A 23,962-nucleotide genomic window follows, 5' to 3' on the forward strand; every position below is an offset into this window, starting at 1 on the left:
GGGAGGCTGTTTAAGTTATGGCAGCTGGTCCCCAGTTTTCTAGGGGAGTTGGCATTGCCCAGCATCTCCAAAGCCCTATGTCCTGCAGCTTCTTTACATCACTCTGGCCTTTTACTCAGCAATAAATGGGCCAGAATTGGGGTGAGACTCTCACTCCTATTCCTTCCACTTTTTGTTCAAACAGATCTGCTTTTGAAAACATGTTTCACAATTAAACTGTTATTTTTAGATTAAAAAAAAACATGAACTCTTTAAATAAAAAGCAATTGATAATGAAAATGAAACATAATAAAAAGGCAGCCAAACAGTTAGTACTGGTCCCCTCCAAAAAAAGCAAGGAAAGAGAAACAAACAAAATCCGATCCTAAAGTTCAGTTTAATTTGCAGTAACAGTATAAAGAGCTGTGATTACTGGTTCATAAAACATCCATGGCAAAGTCTAATGTTCATTAAAGCTTTTGTCTTGCATATTTTAAAGCAATGTGAACTTTGGGCTTTGTTAATTCACCTTAACATGATAAAATACCATTTAATAGCATAAACCTTGCTTAGTTTCTGTGAATTACACTTCAGGCTTCCAAAATTGTGGGCCTGGTTTTTAAAGGGCCTCAATTCCACCCCCAAATTAGCATACACAAGCAACATATATGCCAAAATATCAAGTAGCTAGCTACTGAACTACTTAGGCCTGGTCTACACTAGGCGTTTATGTCGAAGTTAGCGCCGTTAAATCGAATTAACCCTGCACCCGTCCACACTGCGATGCTATTTAGTTCGACATAGAGGTCTCTTTAATTCGACTTCTGTACTCCTCCCCGACGAGGGGAGTAGCGCTAAATTCGACATGGCCATGTCGAATTAGGCTAGGTGTGGATGGAAATCGACGCTAATAGCTCCGGGAGCTATCCCACAGTGCACCACTCTGTTGACGCTCTGGACAGCAGTGCGAGCTCGGATGCTCTGACCAGCCACACAGGAAAAGCCCCGGGAAAATTTGAATTTGAATTCCTTTTCCTGTCTGGCCAGTTTGAATCTCATTTCCTGTCTGGACATCGTGGCGAGCACAGCAGCACTGGCAACGATGCAGAGCTCTCCAGCAGTGATGGCCGTGCAGTCTGGGAATAGAAAGAGAGCCCCAGCATGGACTGATCGTGAAGTCTTGGATCTCATCGCTGTGTGGGGCGATGAGTCCGTGCTTTCCGAGCTGCGATCCAAAAGAAGGAATGCAAAGATCTACGAGAAGATCTCTAAAGACATGGCAGAGAGAGGATACAGCCGGGATGCAACGCAGTGCCGCGTGAAAATCAAGGAGCTGAGACAAGGCTACCAGAAGACCAAAGAGGCAAACGGACGCTCCGGATCCCATCCCCAGACATCCCGTTTCTACGAGGCACTGCATTCCATCCTCGGTGCTGCCGCCACCACTACCCCACCAGTGACCGTGGACTCTGAGGATGGGATACTGTCCACGGCCGGTTCCTCAGACATGTTAGGGGACGGGGAAGATGAGGAAGGAGATGAGGAGGGCGAGGCAGTTGGCAGCTCTCACAACGCTGATTTCCCCGACAGCCAGGATCTCTTCATCACCCTTACAGAGATCCCCTACGAAGCGTCCCCAGCCATTACCCCGGACACAGAATCTGGTGAAGGATCAGCCAGTAAGTGTTGTAAACATCTAAACATTTATTTTTAACAAAACAGGAATATTAACAATTAAAAGAATGGGTTGTTCATGATTAGTGTGCCCTAGGCGCTTAACGGTTTAGTAAGGGGCAGTGCAAGTTTTGAAAAGAAATCTAGCAATGTCCGGTTTTCAGTGATTGTCCTGCACAAGCCGCTCTACTGTGTATTCCCTGCTACTGCAGCTACAGTAAAATGCGGTCTATATGTGCGGGGATAGAGCAGTAATCCTCCTGGGACATCTCGATGAAGCTCTCCTGGAGGTAACTTGAAAGCCGTTGCATGAGGTTCTTGGGGAGAGCGGCCTTATTGGGTCCTCCGAAGTACGACACGTTGCCGCGCCACGAGATTATCAGGTACTCGGGGATCATTGCTCTGCACAGCAGGGCGGCATACGGCCCTGGTCTTTGGAGGCTTTCCCGGAGCATTCTCTCTTTGTCGCTCTCGGAGATCCTCATCAGGGTGATGTCGGCCATGGTGACCTGCTTTTAATTAGGTAGGGGAATGTTAGTGTTGGGACTGCTTTCCCGTTCCTTTACAGAACTGTCACCGCTGGTTTGCAGCCACGCGGTGGAGGCGGGAGAGGGGCAGCCGAAAGGGATCATTCCCGGGGACAGCCGCGAGGGGGTGGGACAGGGGCAGAGTTCCCGCTTGCCGGATTGCTGGCAGCAGGGACTGACATTGATTTAAATGTGAAATGAGGCCAGTGGTAATATAAAAGTTTTAAACTGCCACAAGTGTACGGCTTACCATGTCTGCCTGCAACAGAAATTCCGTTGTGCTGCCTCGCTTCTCAAATGTGCTGTTCAAGACCCCAGGCACAGAATGCGAAGGCCGAGAATTCGACCTTGTGCTGAGTGCGCATGTGAAAGGTGCTGTGCATGGTCTTGTTCACAGAGAAAGACTATGTTCTTTGTTCACAACTACATTTATCTTTCAGAGGAATTCACTCCCTTTTTCCCATTTCCACAGCCCCGTCTGCGACTGTCTCACAACCTAGCCTGGAATCACACTCCCAGAGGCTAGCGCGGATTAGGCGTAGGAAGAAGAGGACACGGGAGGACATGTTCTCTGAGCTTATGGCCTCTTCCCAAGCCCAGGCAGCACAGCAGACCCAGTGGCGGGAGAACTTGACCCGAATGCACCAAGCCAACATGGATCGGGAGGAGAGGTGGCGGCAGGAAGACCAGCAGGCGACTCAAACGCTGCTTGGACTACTGAGGGAGCAAACGGACACGCTCCGGCGCCTTGTGGATGTTCTGCAGGAACGGAGGCAGGAGGACAGAGCCCCGCTGCTGTCCATCTCTAACCGCCCTCCCCCGCCACCAAGTCCCATACCCACCTCACCCAAAGTGCAAAGAAGGAGAGGCGGCAGAGTCCCTGCTAACTCTCACTCCACCCCTGCAGAGAGCTCTAGTAGCAGAAGGCTCTCATTTCCCAAAATTTGAAAAGTTCTTTCCTTCCCGCCTGACACAAGCCCACGTCCAAGTTTCACCTCCCAATGCCATGTGTAGTTGATAATAAAAAATTCGTTTCTGTTAACTACTGTTTCAATCATGTTCTTTTGGAGGAGGAGGGGAAAGGGGGTTGGAAATTGGACAGGACAGTCTCCTTTGGCAGGGTACATAGTCGGGGGCAGGCACAGCAGCAGGGCACATACACAGTGCAGTGATGCAGTGACTAGTTGCCCCGGTTAGTCTGGGAGGTTGTTTTGATGTAATGTTGGGGGGGGTGGGTTGCTCTGTGACTTTGTGGCGGGGGAGGGCAGTTACAGATCTTAAGCGCCGGTCCTTAGACAGGATCACAGAGCCACACAGCATGGGATCTGTAACCGTCCTCCCCCTGCCACAAAGTCAAATAGACCTCCCATACACACAGTCCCGATCAGGAGGGGTGACAGGCTCCGTTGAAACAAGCATCCCACCGCAGCGGAGCCTGTCAATCCTTGAGTTTAGAAGCTGCATTCGCATCACAACACTAGACCCGCCCCGCACCACAGTCTGCGTCCCAGTTATAAAAAATTCCCGCTAAAACAGTATTAAAGAAAACGGTGTGCTTTAACAAAGTAGAACTATTTTTATTTCGACACGTGTGTTGGAGGGGGGGTGAAGGGGGTATGTAACTGGATAGGATAGTCAACATTACCTGGGTAAAGAAACGGGGGCAGGTTTAGCTTCTCAGTACACAAACTATAAAATCACAGGTTACCCTGCTCACTCAGGAACTTTGCTTTCAAAGCCTCCCGGATGCACAGCGCGTCCCGCTGGTCTCTTCTAATCGCCCGGCTGTCTGGCTGTGAGTAATCACCAGCCAGGCTATTTTCGTCAACCTCCCACCCCGCCATAAAGGTCTCCCCCTTGCTCTCACAGAGATTGTGGAGCACACAGCAAGCTGCTATAACAATGGGGATATTGGTTTCGCTGAGATCACAGCGAGTCAGTAAGCTTCTCCATCTCCCCTTGAGACGGCCAAAAGCACACTCCACCACCATTCTGCACTTGCTCAGCCGGTAGTTGAAGAGTTCTTTTTCAGTGTCCAGGGCGCCAGTATAGGGCTTCATGAGCCAGGGCATTAGCGGGTAGGCTGGGTCCCCGAGGATGACTATAGGCATCTCCACATCCCCAACAGTTATTTTGTGGTCCGGGAAGTAAATACCTTGTTGCAGCCGTCTAAACAGACCAGAGTTCCTGAAAACACGAGCGTCATGAACCTTGCCCGGCCATCCCACGTAGATGTTGGTAAAACGTCCCCTGTGGTCCACCAGTGCTTGCAGCACCATGGAAAAGTAGCCCTTTCGGTTAATGTACTGGGTGGCCTGGTGGTCCGGTGCCAGGATAGGGATGTGAGTTCCATCTATGGCCCCACCGCAGTTTGGGAATCCCATCGCTGCGAAGCCATCTATGATCGCCTCCACGTTTCCCAGGGTCACTACCTTTGGCAGCAGTACATCAACGATTGCCTTCGCTACTTGCATCACAACAACCCCCACGGTAGATTTGCCCACCCCAAACTGGTTCGCGACTGACCGGTAGCTGTCTGGCGTTGCAAGCTTCCACAGGGCTATGGCCACTCGCTTCTGTACACTCAGTGCAGCTCGCAACCGGGTGTCACTGCGCTTCAGGGCAGGGGACAGCAACTCACAAAGTTCCAGGAAAGTTCCCTTCCGCATGCGAAAGTTTCGCAGCCACTGGGATTCATCCCAGACCTGCAGCACTATGCGGTCCCACCACTCAGTGCTTGTTTCCCGTGCCCAGAATCGCCGTTCCACGGCATCAACATGACCCATTGCCACTGTGATGTCCTCGGCGCTGGGTCGCCTGCTTTCTGACAGGTCTGTGCTACTCTCAGACTTCAGGACATCACCGCGGTGCCGTAGCCTCCTTGCCTGACTTTTCTGCATCTGCCTCAGGGAAACCTTTATGATAAGCTGCGAGACGTTGAGAGCGGCCACAACTGCAGCGATGGTCGCAGCGGGCTCCATGCTCGGAGTACAGTGGCGTCCGCGCTGTCAATGACTGGAAAAGCGCGCGAACTGTTTTCCCGCCGGCGCTTTCAGGGAGGGAGGGCGGGAGTGATGGACGGATGACGACAGTTTCCCAAAAGCACCCTCGACTCATTTTGTTACCCAGAAGGCATTGCCGGCTACACCCAGAATTCCAATGGGCAGAGGGGACTGCGGGAACTGTGGGATAGCTGACCACAGTGCACCGCTTCGAATGTCGACGCTATCACCGTTAGTGTGGACGCACAAAGTCGAATTACTGTCCTTAGTGTGGACACACACGTTCGACTTTGCAATATCGATTACAAAAATTCGATGCAAGTAAAATCGAACTACTCTCGTAGTGTAGACAAGGCCTTAGTTTGTATGCTAATGGAAGTTGAGAGAATTAATGATTTTGTATGGAAAATGACTGACTCAAATTTAAAGGCAGTTTTTGAAACCAGGGCTAAATCTTGCCCCATGATCAGACCACTCATCCCCCAAAAGACATCTGATAGAAAGTGGGTAGATCCTTGAAGCCTAGAGGGAAGAGTGCAGCTTTGGGGTTCTGAGAAGATACTGGGAGTTTAAGCAAGATAGATTTTCCTTTGGAGCTTCAGGTTCTGTAGAACATACCCTTCCAAGTGAACATGTTTTGTACAAGAACCAGTCTCTCAAGGTTTGTAAATCCATAATAAAGGTGTGACATCCTGAGGCAAGATCAGAAATGAAGATATTTGTAGTTGGACCCAGCAGCTGCCTCCATCAGCACTGATTCAATTTAAGTGGCTTTTGTGGTATGGACATGCTGTTAGAATGGAAGACCAATGAATTATGAAGTGTGTTTACCAAGGAATGCCACTATATGGCCAGAGATCACCTGGTCACCAAAACTTCAGTCACATGATCAGATTGCCAATGAGGGACATAAATTGAACATCCAGCCAGACCACCATAAGAATCTAGCTAGAGATAGATCCAGATGGTGCTTCATCTTCAAGGAGGCTAGATCACTTTGGGATTTGCCATGATGTTGATCCTAAGACAGTCTATTTATAAAAGTGTTTTTGAAAAGAAAGAGTAAAGTAAGATGACATTAAATTATTTTTTCTAACTCAGAACTCCCATGATTCATGAACCTTAGCAGGTAGTGGAACAATTAGCACAAATTGTGCCTTTTTTAACTGGACCATTTCAGAGACTAATTCCTTTTGGAGATGGCTGATTTTACAGAAGTCACCTTTTTACAGAGCCATTTTTTTTTCTAAATTGGCCTTTTTTAACATATGGAAAGGTGTCTGGTTGGATTGACAGTGTCACTCAAAAGAGACCAACAGTTGGTGAAAAAGGTAAAAAAATTAAAACATGCCCTGTAGAGACAAAGGTAAGAAAGCAAGAGTATTATTAAGAATAAAAAGCAAGTTACCAAAGCATGGGCTGCTTTTGCTTACTTGATGAAGATTGTTAAAATCTAAGCCAAACAGGCACACTGTCTGCTTCGCATTTGATGTGATGTTTTGGCATAAAAAAGATCATTTTAAAATATGATTTTTATTAATGGATTCCAGTGAAATAAAACAACTGCTTTCATTTCCTCTGATTACTATTTATTTTACTGTCTGAAATGAAACTGGCTTAACATAATTTCAGGATTATTTACAATTTGTACTAAAAGCAGAAAAAAAAGCTTTAACCATAGCTACACTGCCCAATTAAAATATACTCACAATGAGCCCGATTCTGAACCCAGACTGTGCTTTAGACTACTGATGTAACTCCATGGCTTTTAGTGGAATTGCACCTGATTTACATCAACATTTCCATTGTCCTCCACTCCCCAACAGCTGGAGGCTTACTACAATATATGGTGAAATAGACAGAATTGGGGTCTAGGCATGATGTGGATTGGATTAGTGAGAATCATTTTCAGAGAGCTTTTATTATGTAACTAAATCTACCGTGTCAGCATCAGGATGTCAAAATCATATGAACCTAAGATAAGAATCTAGAAATTCATTTAATCAAGTAAAATATTAGTTTCTAAACACTGACCAGAACTTTAATTACGCTGTAACACAAACTGTAGTATAATGCCCTGTATTGACCCACTATTATATTCTCAACATGTGGCATTGTGTTGAACAAGGGTTAGTTAGTAACTGAGCAAAGGTGAACAGGGTTCCTCATGAACAAAGAATAATAAACAAAATCATGGTATTAACATGTTTTAAATTTCACATTTATTTACACTGCTAACTATTATGTTGTCCATTTAGAGCTGGCTCCTACAATCTGCTAGCAGGGATTTCTGCACCCATGTGGATCCCAGAGGGATCAAGGCCTTAGGCTGCATGCCTTTTGAGCATGGGGCATTGTCTTCCAAATGCAAAAGCCTCATACCTTGAAAAATAATGTTATAGGATGGGTTAAATCTCATTGAAGCTGGTGGGTCTGCCTTTCAGGACAGGTATAAAAATCAATTGAACTCCTTTATGGAACCAGACAGCTGAAACAATATGTGCATCACTCAAAACACAGGCACATAGCAAGGCTTAAATAGAAACTGAACCATGTAGCCCAAAGAGTTTCCCTGAGGACTGATATAACAAATGCAGGGGCTAGGTCATTGATTGGTGTGTGTGTCTGGTGTTTTCTGAGAGAAGCAGTGAGAAACACTGCAGAAACAGACACACACAACAACCACAAAATCAAGACGACAGCTAGAGAAAGCACTGGGAGTGTGGCACTGAGAATATGTCGAGAGAGAGGCGTTTTGGGTACAGTGCTGGCTGAAAAGAGGATTGGAGCTGTGAACAGAGAACAGTCTCCTTTGTTTGATTCCTACTGTGTTCAGGGGGAAAGGACTTTGTACGTTCTTTGTAAATCAACAGCATTGCATCAAGGAAATCCTTGACTCCATCATGAATTTCTCCTCCTGATGGAAACATCCTACAGGGCCATGAATTTTGGCTAACTGTTTGGGTCAAAAAGGAGTAACAATAAAAAACAAATCCTGATAATACCTTTCTTTACTCTTTTGCACAAATATATTAACATCTTTATGGATTTATTTCTAACAATGAAGCTATTACCATCTATTCAATCATCTCTGACCATATGGTAGAGATTTGTTGTTTCTTCCTTTGTAATATAACACAGAAACTGGCCCAGTGAAGTGGGAAGAAAGTTATTTTTAATAACCCTACTGTTATCTTTAAATACTTTTAAATGCAGGAGAAGTCTGATCCTCATGCTTAAGGGAAAGAGCCACTTCCACCAGCTCACTAATCTGGGCTTGGTTATTTTAATGTTGCTAATCTCCCTCTTGCCCTACCAAATGAGAAGCAGGGAAAGATCAGGTACTTGGCACTTCTCTTTAGACGCTCAGCTGGTTTTGTACCAGAGAAGTATTAACTCGTTGATCAGTCTCCCTCCAAAATCAGGAACATAAGAAACAAGCTGCAATCCAAAAAGAATGTCATCTTTGCCATGAAACAAATGTTAACTTTATGTGTGTGTTGCCAAGAAGAAAGCAGATGTAAACAAATTATCTGAGGTCTTTGATGAAAACCACCTGTTTACTAGCACTTTCAAAATAGAACTCATTCAACTGAGCTCAATTTCAAATGCACTTACTAGCATATGATGTCTATCTTCCAGTACAATAGAAATTGGATTAATATCTATAGTGGTTCTATTCATATGAAATATCTAGTAGTTTACAATAAATAAAGAGCATTTGCATTAATAGCAATAGCATTAGTAGATCTGTTTGAAAGAAAATTTTTCAATTAGTGTGAAATAAAATGCATCAAATCTGATATTAAAAGATGAGGAAGCAAATTCCAGAGCTTGGATATTATTACAGGCAAAAGCCAAAGAGCCAAGATAATTTAACCTATCCAAGAGGATGTTAATATTTGTGATGGGACAAAAATAACAATATTACAATAACATAGACCAATGAATGGTATTAGTGCACACTATGTATAGTAAACAGCCATTAGAAAACAAAGTTATAACAATTGAAGGAATTATTTCAGACATTTCGGCCTCTGCTGGTGGCCAGACATTGTAAGTGAGTTTAGTTAATTAGTGGTGTGTACTATTATGTAGACATCACTCTGGGACTCAAATTGACACCCATGTTCCACAGGCACACATTTTATCAGGTAAGCTAAAGGAAACAAGATAGCTAGTGTGATGGGGCAATGCCAGATGGCCATAGGAATGTAGTGAGAAACAGGTATGTTAGCCCCAGGTTAAACAAATCGCTGTTACCATGGTAACCAAATGGCAGTTGCTCCAGGTTAATTAAGACACCTGGGGCCAATTAAGATCCTTCCAGAAAGCAGTGGCAACACTAGGTTGTTTGGAACACCTGAAACCAATCAGGGGTTGGCTGAAACTAGTTAAAAGCCTCGCAATTAGTCAGTGAGGCGTGCATGTCAGGAGCTGTGGAAAGAAGTTGCGCCGTTGGAGAGACTGAGAAGTACACACCATATCAGGCACAAGGAAGGAGGCCCTGAGGTAAGGGTGAAGTGGAGCTTGAGGAAGTGGGGGCTGCTGTGGGGAAGTAGCCCAGGGAATTGTAGATGTCCTGTTTCTAAAAGATCAGCTACCATAGCTGATACTATTAGGGTCCCTGGACTGGAGCCCAGAGTAGAGGGTAGGCCCGGGATCCTCCTTTTTGCCCCCCTGATTAATCACTGAGAGACAACAGAGACTGTGCGAGGGAGGATAGCTTCTCCTCACCTCCCTTGCTGGCTTATGATGAAAATGGCTCAATAGGCTGTGACCCCTGCCCCTAGAGAGAGAAGGGCTACGTGGAGGGTCACAATGAGCCTCTGAGGCTAGCGAAATCTGCTAGGAAACGTGGGACCCACAGAGACAAGGACAGAGCTTTGTCTCACTAGATAAACACAATTTGATGGTGCAGAGTCAATACAGCTTTTATATAGGAAAGTCATGCCTCACCAATCTATTAGAATGCTTTGAAGAAATCAAAGAGATGACTAAGGAGGGATATAATAGAGGTCTTTAAAATCATGAATGGTGCAGAAAAAAGTGACTAGAGAAGTGTTATTTACCCTGTCACACAATACAAAAACCAGAGGTCACTCATTGAAATTAATAGGCAACCAGTTTAATAAAATCAAAAGGAAGTAATTTTTCCCACAATGCACAGCTAACCTATGGAACTCAGTGCCATGATATGTTGGCAAAAAGCATAACTGGGTTCAAAAGAGAATTGGATATATATATATATTCAGAGATGCAATCCCATGCTTGGGGTGACCCTAAACCTCTGACTGCCAGGAGTGGAAGATGGATGGAGCACTCCATAATTGCCATGTTCTGTACACACCTCCCCTGCTCTGGTATCGGCCCTGGTCAGAGACCGAATAGTAGCAATATGGACCATGGGCTGACCCACTATGGCAGCTCTAATGAAAGCTTTCCACCGGCCTATGCTAGCAGGAGCTATTCTAACCATTCCCATCTGGAAGTTTCTCTTACAGTGATGTGTCTGAGGAGAGCATTCTATATGGTTTTAAGATTATAAATTGTATGTTTTAAGAAGCCATAACAGCGGATATAAAAATCTCCTAGCAGTAGTGCTGTGTGCCAACTGCATAGACAAGAAGACACATTCTAATGAAATTCCTGTGATGGTCATTTAGGGCCCAATCTGGCAAGCATACATGCTTCATTTCCAGCACACGAGTAGAGTCACTGAAGTCAACCAGTTAAAGTGAAGCATGCACATAAGTGTTTTCAGGAGTGGGTCCTTTAGTGATTTATTTAGGGTTTTTACCATGCCTCAGCTTATCTTATATACTTTTATATTGTTGCTTCATTATGTAAATGCTGATAGAGTGCTTTGAACTTGACAGGGTAGGAAGGAAGAAACAGTCCTTATTCTGAGTTTACAATGGAAAAGGACAACTGGTCACAAAATTGTGCTGGAAGTCCTAGATTGTGCTAGCTCGGTGTTTTGTTTGACAATGACAACGTTTTTTATTGTGTTTCCTTGGGAAATGTGGATCACATTGCTTAACTCACCATTGAAATGCAGGTAATTCCACTGCAGGAGATGGAAGTCCTTATTATCTGCAAGACCACAAAACAGTGCATGGCAAGGCCATATCTAATTAAAGTGACAGTTAATTACATTCTGAGTACTATAACTCCTCTATTTGGGGAATTTAGCCAGGATAACAGGCCTAACACTCTTAGTTTCTGGAAACAGAGCCTTCGTGGGCAATACCATGTTTTTATGTCTTTTCCAAACAACAGAATAAAATGAAAGGCACAATTGTTATTTATTAAACATTGATATTTTGGTAGTGCCCAAAGGCTGTAATCAGAATCAGAATCCCATTGTGCTGAGAACTATGACAGACAGAGATATTGGGACAGTCCCTGCCCTGGAGATCTCCTAGTCAAAAGAGTGATGAAGAATGAGAAAGGACTTTGTTTGCTCTTCTAGGAGTCCAAACTGTTAACTGCAGAAATGTAACTGACTGGAGCCATTAAAGGAAATCATGAGAGAAAAGGCAGTGTTTAATCGTCTAGTGCCAAAAAAAGCATCACTCCACTATTCTCTGAAGTTAGCTTTAGAAAGTGTTTTGTTTTCCATTTCTCATTTCGTGTAAACACTGAGTGGGTTTCAAAAGTATAGCAGCTGGGTCAGTGGTAAGAGGAAAAAGATCTGTACTTTGTCTGTACAAAAGTGGTATCATTTAATTAGAGCTGGCTCAGTACTAGTAGATGAATGCGTTATTTATCAAAGTTCACTTTTTTGGTTTATTTGTCGAATCTTTATTCAATTGTTGAATACTAATCATTGACTTAATTATTTAACACAGGAGGGCCTGAGTTCAGAAGGTGCGGAGGGCACCTACCATCTTACTGCAGGAAAAATACTGGAGATAGATAGCAAGCCACTGACTCTTTCCTATTTTATACCTTTCCTAGTCCTAGAAGCATGGCAAGAATTAAAGGGGAAAAGGAGATGATGGTTTTATCTTGAAGATGTCAAAAGTAAGCTGGGAAAAAATGGAAAGCATGTATATTAAAAAGGTACAAAATTATAGATCTGTAAGTCATGAATATAAAAGCACCCAAAGCTAGGGTGGCTTTTCTTTTGTTATTAGCAAGACAAAACATGATTCAGGTTTTCTAAAATAAAAAAAAAACCATAGTCAAATCTATCTGTAGCCATTACAGTGCCCAGCGTTCCGTGAAACATAAGTGAGTATTAAGCGACAGTACCTATTGCTATAAACTTTGACTTGGAATACAAAAGAAATAAATTTGATATTTTTCTTAGAAGTTGTAGTTGGTAAAGTGTATTGTCCCATGTCAAGATTAAATTATAAGGGAGAGTGATACAAACAGTACAGCATTATTTAGTAATACCATTGCAGTTTTCATTCTGTTGGAGTCTGATTGTTTTCACTAAGGCTTTTAGTTTGAAAAGTTTCCTTCTCAAATATTTGTCATATACCCTGAGATTTCCCTGTCATTTTTTTTTTATTTTGCTTCAGTGTGCTGTTGTTTTTCTGCAGAGCCAGTTGATCTCATTAAACACTGCTTTCTCTCGCATAAATCACTACCTATGTCGGCATCCTTTCATCTGTGAGAGATGGTGGGAACTGCAGCTTATGATGTAGATGGTTTGCAATGTCTCATGTGACTGAATAGTTCAATCCGAGATTTGCATGATCTTTGGCAGTTATTACAAAATGTATGTATCTTGGTTGGGAGCTGCTTGCTTCCTACAAGCTCTTTTCTCTTCAAGCTGTAGGAGTCAGCTTCTGTCATGGAATTTGATACCCTGATGGAGACGATGGCGCTACTTGTTACGATCACTTGCCAAGATTTACCATTGGTCAGGATTAATTCCAAATTCCTTCATATCTCGCTTGCATGTGTCTTTATAGCGAAGCTTGGGATGTCCTGTTGTACTTGTTCCCTGTGATAGCTCCCCATATAGCATGTCCTTGGGTATGCATCCATCTTCCAACCTACTCAGATGGCCCAGCCAGAGCAGTCAACTTTGCTTGAGTAGGGCTGTCCCACTTGGTAAATTTGCCCTTTGAAGAACTCTGCGTTGGTGACTTTATCTTGCCATTTAAGGTTGAGTATGCGACGTAAACAACGTAGGTGGAAACTGTTTAACACTTTTTCCTGATGAGCATAAGTTGTCTGTTTCCCTACATACATGAGAGTGCTGAGGATGCAGGCCTGGTAAACTAGCATTTTGGTCTTGATGGTAAACTTTGAGTTGTTCCATGCTCTTTTAGTTAGTCTGCTAAAGGTGGTGGCAGCCTTTCCAATGAACATTTATTTCTTCCTTCATCCAGTGAGAAGTTGGTGGTCACTGTAGACCCTAAATAGCTGAACTGTTGGACTACTTCTACCTCGTCTGCATTTAAGGTGATTGAAGGATCTTGTGAAACCTGCTGTCATAATACAACTGTTTTCTTGATGCTGATGGTGAGAGCAAATGCCTGACAGGCACTTGAAAGGCGGTCCAGGAGTTCTTGTAGTAGATCTTCATTGTGGGCTATGAGGGCAACATCATCAGTGAATAGAAGTTCCCTGATTAGCACCTTTTTGACTTTGGTCTTTGACTTAATTCGGGACAGGTTTAAGAGTTTCCCATCTGATCTTGTGTGGAGATGCATTCCATCTTTCATGTCCTTAAATGTACACTTCAAGAATACCGAGAAGAAGATTCCAAAGAGTGTATGGGCAAGAACACATCCTTGCTTCCCTCCGCTTTTCATCTCAAAGCTGTCTGAAGTGGACCCGTCAAACTGGAGAGTTGCTCTTGTATTGTTGTGGAATGAACGTATTACACTTAACAGGGTTGGTGGGCATCCTATCTTTTCTAGTACTGCAGATAGACCTGCTCTGCTGACTGTGTCAAATGCTTTGGTTAGGTCCACAAAGGCGATGAAGAATGTTCGTTTTTGCTCTCTGCACTTTTCTTGGAGTTGACCCAGAGAAAATATCATGTCTATAGTTGATCTTCCAGCCCTGAATCTGCACTGTGATTCAGGGCAGACATGATCCACCAGCTGTTGTAGACACACTAAGATGACTTTTGCGAAAGCTCTTCCTGCTACACTTAGTAGCGAGATGCTCCTGTAGTTATTGCAGTCACCCTTTTCGCCTTTACTTGTATACAAAGTGATGATGTTTGCATCACACATCTCTTGTGGTACCTCACCTTCTTTCCAGCATTTAAGTCACAGCTGATGAAAATATGGTAATAAGCTGTCTTTTTGCACTTGAGGATTTCCTCTGGAATGCCATCTTTTCCAGGAGCCTTGTCACTTGATAGCGAATCAATGGCCTTGCTTAGCTCTTCTACAGTGGGCGTCGCATCTAGCTCTGGAATGACCTGTAGAGTTAGTATTTAGTCCAGTGATTCACTGGTGATGTTTCTTTCTTGTGCGTATAGCTCTGAATAGTGTTCAGCCCAATGAGACAACTGCTTGCTCTTATCTGTAATGATTTCACCACTGTGCAATTTGAGAGGGGCAACCTTGTTGACAGTGGGACCTAGAGCTTTCTTCAGGCTGTCATACCTGACTTTGAGGTTTCCTGTGTCTGAGGCTGTCTGTATCTCTTCACAGAGCTTGATCCAGTAATGATTTGCACAGTGTCTGCTTGCTTGCTGTACCTCGTTTTTTGCATGTCGAAGTCTCACTTTGCTGCTCTCTGTTGGCTTCTTGTTGTGTTCCAGATAGGCTACCAAAAAGATGGTAAATGTACTCTGATTTGGTTGTTATTGGCCATTGTGCATAAAGCAAAAATATGTTATCTTTATTGATGAGAAACAAGAGGGGGCACAACGTGGAACTTAGAAAAGGAATTCTGGTAGGAAATGAGAAAGTATCCTTTGACTAGTAGTCATTGAGTATTACAGGTACTGGATACTTAATAAAAAAGATATCTGCAAAAAAGAAGTGGGTTGCTCTTTAATCACAAACCTAAGATTATATAGGAAACCCAGATGGTCTCAAAGAATTTTATATTACCCCTGTTAATTTGTAATGTTCAGTCCTGACAAAACACACACTCTGTTATGCTAGCAATTAAATGTATATGGTAATAAAAATATTAGGGGGAGACGTCTTTTTCTTTTGCTGACATAGGAAATTATAGCCTACTTTACCCTAGTGGTAATAACAGCTGCTATCAAGGACATGAGGATTGCTTGGCTTAAACGCTCACCAGATGTAATGATATTATGCAATCCAGAAAACACTCAGGGGTAATATTTGTTTGCCAAAACTCTAACAATGGGCTTTAGGTAACACAATACCCACAATGGCTCCTAAGTGTTGGAGTATCTGTTAATATGAACATGGGAATTGTCACTTTGCAGGAATGATAACTTCAGACCTAATTGCATCATATTAATCATGGGGTGGAAAAAAAGATTGGTGGCAAAATGGAGTTTGTTTGGCGAGATCAAGTTGTTGTATCATTCCTCTTTAATGTCACAGCAGAAAAACAAAAGCCACAATATTCTGCTGTTCATCAGAAGGTCCTTCTTGTGTGCTCAGATGAAAAGTGTTAACTGCTTCTCTCTTGCAGTAAAGCAATTCCATGGAAACCAATGATTGTTTTCTGGGTATTGGAGAGAGAGCCATCATGCCCAGATGACTCTTAAAGCAAGTGTGAGAATATGTGCTATAATTTGAGAGTGCAAGGTCAGACAAGGGTTTCTGAAAACTGCAGTTTACTGATTGTCACTGCAGCACATAGGTCCCAGCTGGCCTGGGGAGTGAAAGTAAAAAGTTTGTCGGTATAGCAATACTGGAAAACCCTCTTCATGTATATGCAGTTTATACTGGTAAAGTAATAGGGTCCTTAGTGGACTGGGTGGTCTAGTGGTTAGTGCCAACCAGTAGTGGGGCAGTGTTAGGGGAGCCCAAGCCTGCCCATTCCACCAGGCTCCAATCCAGGGCCATAGGACGACCAGCACATTTGTCCCTCTGAACTACCCACCATAGGTCACTTTCTACAACTGCTTTGCTCCCTCTGCTTTTGGTTCCATACAAGAAAAAAAAGAAAACTGAAAAGAAACCAAACCATTAGCCCCAACTGGGCTCAGCATATAATCTTCATCCCTCAGGGAGGCTCCTCCAGTCCTTTTTGGAAGGAGCCTTCAGGGTAGGTCTGTACTCCTCCCCCTTTTGAGCTGGGTTGCTCCCTTTTCAACCTCTTCTCCATTTGAAGCATGCTTTGCCGGGTGGAGGGACGGGGCTACCTGGGCCCAATACTGCCCTTTAACCCCTTCCTGCCTAGTGTGGGGTTTGTATATGCCATCACAGGGGGAAAAAAACTCCTTTTGCCAGTATAGCTTATTTTGCTTGGGGACCTGGTATATGTTAAACTGGCAAAAGAACTTTTTGTCTGGCATAACTGTGTCCACACTAGTGCTTTTGCCTGCATATTAGCCCAGGCCTGAGCTTGGGACTCAAAATTCAATCCATGGAGGTGCAATGTGCTGACATTAGACCACTGAATCACTGCAAATTAGTAAAAACAATAATAAGCATAATGTACCTAGCTATGCTCACTGTGTAGAACTGCATTCTTCTTTCACGTCATTGAGTATAAGGGTGAGCTTGAATGGCTAGAGAAATGCTCTATATATGAAAGGATACTTTTAAATTATTTAAGTAATTGAGACAGAGGATTAGGGTTAGTGGAGTAGCCCAAGGTTCAAAAAGCAGAGCTAAGTCACTCTTTTTTTAACCTGTCAATGCAGAAACCTACAGTAGGATGATTAAACGTACTTATTTACCATGTGTGCAATGGAGATATTAAAATTAATGCGGAGAGATACAAAGAACATTAATACAAAGCCATATAAAGGCCCCTTGCTCCACTATCCATCTGGCTGCAGAGGGGACCCCTGCCAACAGATAGAGGAGGCATTCTGTCACTGTGGTGTGTTGCCAATCATCCTGTGAAAGCCCTTCCATGGCATTTGGGCTCCATAGGTCTCATGGTATCAGATGGTGAAGTGAGGTGGCGTGGCATCCCTCTGTGCCCAGGTGGGTGGAGTCAGGCTGGGCCTGGCCCTCGCACCAGAAGGTGGGAGAGAGGCAGGACAGAAAGTATAAGAGGTGGGCTTCTGCTCAATTGAAGGGAAGCCAGGGAAGGAGACACTCTTGACTGCAGACCCCTGACCCTGCGACTGAACTAGGTATACCCTACCTCCAGAGGAGACCAAATCAGGAGAGGAGTCACTGAGCTCCCTGGCAGCCAGATACTCTGAGGAGACGGAGGATTCCTGGACACCAGAACCCTTCCCCATATGTGGTAGGAAGTAGCCCAGGGAATCCAGACTTTAGTCTGGTTTTTCTGTCAGTGCTCGGGTTGGTGTGTTTTGGTGGGATCCCCGCTGGCCCAGTGGCAGTCCTCCACCATTTTCAGGGCCCTGGGCTAGGACCCCTGGTGGAGTAGGCTGGGCCCAGGTCCCCCTACACCCTGTGGCCTCCCCCCTTCCTGGGGTGGTCGCCTACCCACCTTAGGCCAAGAGGCCTGCGTTTGTTTGCTGTCTGCTTGAGCCAAGAGACCAGGTGAAAGACTGTTTTTTGCTCCACCCTGTCTGAGGGACTGAGCCCCAAGACTGTTTGCTACTCCACACAGATTTAGGGCCAGGGCCTCCTAGACTGCAGCCTTCGATTGGCTAACTCCCTCTGTGACTGGGTTGATCCCACAGTGACCCAGTGAGGTGGACTGGCCTCTCTCTGAGCTAGAGGGGGAGGGACAACTGCCACCCCATTACAGATGGAAACATGTGTCAGTTGTGCTCCATCTCCTCCAGATATCCCCCAACAAAGTAAGCTGATGGAAGGATGAGATCACCCCTCCCTATGGTAAAACCCCATAGGAAAGAGTTAAGAGGAAGGGAGATTTCATGAGTTTCTCCTCATTGAACTTTCTACAAATTCTTCTTTGGGGGAAGGGAGAAGTGTACTGAAGTAAAAGAAAGGTCAACCAGAATGAGAGCGGGAATGAAGAATTTTCATTATTCCAAAATATTTAAGAAACTAGGTCAGTATTCTTTTGGAAAGAGAAGATTAAGATGGATCTCTTAAACTATGAGAAATTGTTAAGGGAATTGAAAAGATAAATGCAACAATGCTATTTAAGCTTGTGTCAGATAAAGAGGGCAGACAATATAAACTATAGAAAGCCTATACTCTAAAGGAAATTAGGTGGAATTTTGCATACAGAGAGAAGTTATTATATGCAATAAATTGCATAGTGAAGAAACAGGAGCCAAGTACTCTAAATGGTTTACAAAAGGATTTAGTAAAGTATTTTGAGGGAAAATAAACTATTCCAGAGCACTGATTGGAGAACTACTGCTAAGGCAAAGCGAGATATCCCAAAGTATATAGGCCTTCTGGTCTTTTTTTCTAAAATGTCTTATGTTCTTTACTAAGGGGAATAGTGTCTCCTGTGAATTCATTTAAAAATGCATATTTTGGCTTGAGACAATGGAATAAGTTCTTTTGGGCTGTTGTGGTCTATCTACTATAATATATATTTACAGGATTTCTAAACAGCAGATGGTTCAGTAAACAGATCTAGCTTCCTGGCCCAGAAAGAGGCAGAGGTAGTGAAACTGTCATGAGAGGGGTGCCCTCAAAATGGATGTAAAATACAGCCCGTCCGGTAACTGTGACAGATATCTGTCAATGAGGACCATTTACATTCCTGCTCCTTAATGTAACGGTCATAGAGAGACAAGGTGGTTATAGTATATTTTATTGGATCAACTTCTCCAAGATTTTGTGCTCGCACAGAGCTCTTCTTCAGGTCTAAAATGCTGCATATAATGGCAATATAGCCAGTCTATTGTTTATAGAACTTTTGTTGAGAAAATGAAGTTACTGCATATGACAATTAGCCCCTTTTCTAAATGAAATAATGATGTCATTTCTGAACATAGTAATTTGCCTTTTAAAAAATTTCTAATAGCCAGATTCTAAACCTTGTGTAGAAGAGTTTATGCTGGGAACACAACCATAAGCTTAATAGAGCCAATAGCAGTTAGTGTCACTAAAACAATAATAATAATAAAAACAAAAGCTGATATCTGAAGACAGTCTCTAAGGCATTTTTGACTAGACTTGATTTTGGTCTTTCATCTCCCTTCCCCCATTCTTTTACAGTTTTCCTGACCATTGTCCATTACAGGGATGTAAGTATTTTTCAAACTGAAACAGCCCTGGTTTGGATTTGACCACTAAGCCATTAACTGTACCCAGCCCGAGTTTGTTTATGGGTGTGTGTGTGTGTGTATATATATATATACATATATATATATATAAATAAAATATAATTTACAAAGGGCTGAATATTTTGAACAGGACACTTAAGAATCCAGAGGTTTTTCCTCACCATATCATAAACAAATTCATTGTAGGTCATGTTTTGTATTGATACAATTTCTTCATGTACTTTTACCAAAATACAGCTCTTGATTATTTGAATAGGTTGTCTGCTCATGCAAAACCCTGGATTTATAGTTCTGGTGACTGAAGCCATCTGTTTATCTGTAAAGCTGGAAGAACACAGGTATGAGCCTCCCTGCATGGCTCTAGAAAGGTGCTCCAACAATGACTTGGAGGAAGTACGTTTAGTTGTGAAAGGTAAGTTTAGTCTCCCTGTCCCATTTGGTTCATATTTTTGTCTAAGGGCTTGTCTACATGGTAAAAGGAACCAAAATAACTAATAACTTACTTTTATTTTCCATGTTAAGTTATTTCAAAATAGGGCACTTATTTTGAAATTAGGGTGTCCACACACAAACCTCAACCAAATAACTAAAGGTGTTATTACCACCAATTGTAGTTATTTTGATTTGCTTTCCCATGTAGATGAGCCCCGAAACTAATAGTAATGGGAGATGTGTGATGTTGATGCATGTCCATTAGGAACTAGATTGAGACCACCAAGTAATTTTGTCAATAGACCACCAAAGAGACATCAGATGCTAACTTTCAATTCCTACTGACCTGGGCTGAATTTGAATAAATGAAATACTCCATATCCCATTACCATTCCTCAGAGAAATCCAGTTCCCTCCAAAGCAGCTCTTAATTAAAACGAATCTTTCATCTTGAAGAAAGGCAGCAGCCACATACACATGTAAACAATTTCAATTGCAAATGTTGACATTTTTCCATTCAGAGCTGATTTGTAAAAGGCACTTTCTTTGCAAAAGCAAATGTAGATGCATCCAGATACGCACACTGAAAATAAATAGCCACGTGTACATGGACAGTGGCTATGAGCTTCCTCTCTATGGCAGTGTCACTTCAAATTCGTGTAAACTACAAAGTGTTCAGCAATCTGCTTTATATTAAACCCAGCCATTATGCTATCCCTGTTTTAACAATGCACGCTCAGCGTATCATAACCCCTATTACTCTCCTAGCCAAATTGAACCACAAAATATAATGTTTTAAAATCCATAAACCACTGCCATGCATATGCCCCTCGACGCACATGAAAGAAAACCATTAATCTCATCTCTAAACAGAGCCGGCTCCAGCATTTCTGCCACCCCAAGCAGCGACGGCGGCAATTGGGGGGGGGGGGGGGAAAGGTGCGATCGGTGATGGCAGTTCGGCGGCAGGTCCTTCGCTCCTAGAGGGAGTGAGGGACCTGCCGCCTCCGAATTGCCGCACATGCCGCCCCTCTCCCTTGGCCGCCCCAAGCACCTGCTTGTTAAGCTGGTGCCTGGAGCCGGCCCTGTCTCTAAAGCAAGTACAGTAGAACCTCTGAGTTACGAACACCTCAGGAACGAAGGTTGTTTGTAACTCTGAAATGTTCTTAATGCTGAACAGAACGTTACAATTGTTCTTTCAAAGGTTTGAACATTGATTTAATTCAGCTTTGAAACTTTACTATGCAGAAGAGAAATACTGCTTTTAACCATCTTAATTTAAATGAAACAAGCACAGAAATAGTTTTCTTACCTTGTCAAATCTTTTTTAAACTTTCCCTTTACTTTTTTAGTAGTTTGTTTAACACAGAACTATATTGTACAATATTTGCTATTATTTTTTGTGTCTGCTGCCTGGTTGCATACTTCCAGTTCCAAATGACGTGTGTGATTGACCGGTCAATTTGTAACTCCAGTGTTCATAATTCTGAGGTTCTACTGTAGTGGGTTTTAGAAAATCCAATCCTGTATGTTCAGTTATAAACAGGAAATCATTTTAAAGTTTGTGCAGCAGAAATTGGTTTCAAACCAATACTTTCCAGTCCTTGTAAAAGCAGAGCCCCAAAATATAGACCATTACTAGCACTTGACTTTTATCCTTATGCAGTACTTTGGCTCACCTTCTTAGGCATTGCAGTCTGTTGTGGGTTTTGTGTTTATGTAATGGCCCTGATTCTCTTCTCATTTACACTGGTATAAATCAGGAATAATTGCAATGAAGTCACTGGAGTTACACTAATGTAAATAAGGTTAGAATTGGACTCAGAGGAGTAATGTGGGTGTGAATCCTCCAACATCCCCATTCCCAATGTATATTCGAGCAACCTTTGGGTTGCTCTGATTTGCACTAGCAGCCACTGAAGAGGCTGTCCACCAGGTGAGGGTAGCCTGGAGATAGCTTACACCAGTGACTATGGGTTGTGAGGGTGGCATAGGACACAGCCATATCAGCCCTACACCAGCTAAAGTCTCTCCCAGAGTAGGGAATTCTACAGTTGGGTAGATATGGCTACATTTTGCTCTCTTCCTTTTCTTCCCAGAGGTGTGCCAAGGGAGCCAAAGAGGGCTGAAGCTTGAGTCCAAAGGATTAGATCCTGTGCCAGCAGTGGCAACTGTGTGCCTTTGGGCAGAGGAAATGTTGCTTCTTTTGTGAGTTCCAGCCAGGAAGCGCTAACTTTAAATTCTGGCTGGAACGTCGTAAAAGCCCATCAAGCAGAAACTATGTGGGAGAGTCTCTGATCTAGCTCATTTGATGGGAACTTTTGCCGTGCACTCTACTGAACCCTGCACCACCCCCACTCTGAGTTCCAGATCCCGCTGCAGCATTTTCTGTCACCAGAAATCAAGATTTAGATGGCTTCCTTCAGCAGAAACAAGCCCATTGAACTGCTTGCTTAGTTGTAAATTACATTGCTATGCTTCAATGGTACCAGAGACAGAGAGAAGTAATCCAGCCACTGTTGGAAAAATTGCATCCTGCATTCATTGCATTTTCCTAGTTTCAAGTATTTGATTCAGTTTCATTTGGCATCAGTTCTGTGCTTTTTCCAATTTACATTTCATTTTCTAATTCCTTACACAGTGAGCTGAACAATAGGAAGGAACACACACATACAAAAATATTTGCATACTGTAACATAACCGTTTTACTGTACAGTTGTCAATTGTAGAACATCTCCTTACAATAATGCTCTTGTTTAGCAGAAGTAAACAATATGTAGAATTCAGCACTTGCCAATTCCTTCCCTTCAGCAGAGTTAAAGAAAGTAACACAGTTCCTTAGTATCTGGCCTGTATCCACAAACACAGATTTTTCTAAACAGTGTTTTTAGAAGCACAGTGCTACGGATATTTTGGTTTCCCCTCAGAATCACTGTCTCCTCTGCCTATTTATTTAGGACTAACTAGGGCTGTCAAATGATTAAAATTTAATCATGATTAATCGCAAGATTTTTTTTTTAATTGCAATTAATCACAGTTTGAATTGCACTGTCAAACAATAATAGAATACCATTTATTTAAATATTTTGGATGTTTCCTACATTTCCAAATACGTTGATTTCAATTACAACACAGAATACAAAGTATAGAGTGCTCACTTTATATTTTTTTATTACAAATATTTGCACTGTAAAAAAGATAAAAGAAATAGTATTTTTCAATTCACCTCATACAAGAACTGTAGTGCAATCTTTTTACTGTGAAAGCACAACTTACAAATGTAAAATTATTTTTTACATAACTGCACTCAAAAATAAAACAGTATAAAACTTTAGAGCCAACAAGTGCACTCAGTCCTACTTCTTGTTCAGCTAATTGCTGTCTCAACAAGTTTGTTTACATCTACAGGAAATAATGCTGCCAGCTTCTTATTTACAGTGTCACCTGAAAGTGAGAACAGGTCTTCACATGGCACGGTTGTAGCCGGTGTTTCAAGGTTTGCTAAACATTTGTATGTCCCTTCATGCTTTGACTACCATGGCACTTCAGGATAAAGAGACTGCACTAAGTACTTGTATGAAGTGAATTGAAAAATACTATTTCTTTTATCTTTTTTACAATGCAAATATTTGTTATCAAAAATAATATAAAGTGAGCACTCAATACTTTGTATTCTGTGTTGTAATTGAAATCAATATATTTGAAAATATTGAAAAACATCCAAAAATATGTATTATACATTTCAATTGGTATTCTTTTATTGTTTAACAGAGCAATTAAAAATGCAATTGTGATTAATTTTTAATTGAGTTAATTTGTTTTGAGCTAATTGCTTAACTGTGATTAATTGACAGCCCTAGCAATAACCTTGCCTGCATTTCTAATCGTCTGTAGCACTTTCTATTTGATCTAGTTAATCTATTACTATATTATCTAGCCAAAACCACTAACTTAAGGATTGCAAATTCTTGTAACAGGGATGCTGGAACAATTTTCATAGTAGGGGTGCTGAGAGCCAAACTGTGTATATAAGGAAAGTACTTCAATCCAGAAGGTGCGGCAGCACCCCCAGAACC

General features: G+C 42.6%; 2 protein-coding genes and 1 long non-coding RNA gene across 5 annotated transcripts in view; 2 read left to right on the forward strand and 1 right to left on the reverse strand.

Moving 5' to 3' along the window:
* Window positions 1-678: 678 nt before the first annotated feature.
* LOC135980765 (uncharacterized) lies at window positions 679-3,222 on the forward strand. The gene is made up of 2 exons (XM_065580768.1): window positions 679-1,658; window positions 2,653-3,222. Exons 1-2 carry the CDS (start codon window positions 1,082-1,084, stop codon window positions 3,126-3,128), a joined length of 1,053 nt encoding a protein of 350 aa, XP_065436840.1. The 5' UTR covers window positions 679-1,081; the 3' UTR covers window positions 3,129-3,222.
* The window catches only part of LOC101951641 (CD99 antigen), a 514,232-nt gene continuing 492,921 nt past the window's right edge, over window positions 2,652-23,962 (reverse strand). For all 3 annotated transcript variants that reach the window (XM_065580777.1, XM_065580774.1, XM_065580775.1), the window contains one exon: window positions 2,652-5,542. In XM_065580777.1, coding sequence (XP_065436849.1) covers window positions 5,540-5,542 — 3 coding nt within the window. In that variant the 3' untranslated portion in view covers window positions 2,652-5,539. The remainder of the gene's footprint in view (window positions 5,543-23,962) is intronic.
* On the forward strand, window positions 9,617-23,526 carry LOC135983960 (uncharacterized). The gene is made up of 3 exons (XR_010601836.1): window positions 9,617-9,694; window positions 19,711-19,866; window positions 21,986-23,526. It is a non-coding gene; the product is annotated as an uncharacterized LOC135983960 (long non-coding RNA).

This window comes from Chrysemys picta, chromosome 1 (assembly GCF_011386835.1).
Source record: "Chrysemys picta bellii isolate R12L10 chromosome 1, ASM1138683v2, whole genome shotgun sequence".
Classification (NCBI taxonomy): Eukaryota; Metazoa; Chordata; order Testudines; family Emydidae; genus Chrysemys; species Chrysemys picta.

What these genes read in the sequence shown, in the direction of transcription:
- LOC135980765 (XM_065580768.1), top strand. Translation starts at nt 1,082, where the DNA reads ATGCAGAGCTCTCCAGCAGTGATGGCCGTGCAGTCTGGGAATAGAAAG. An exon ending in ATCTGGTGAAGGATCAGCCA is followed by an intron (nt 1,659 to 2,652) that starts GTAAGTGTTGTA and finishes CCATTTCCACAG; the next exon opens with CCCCGTCTGCGACTGTCTCA.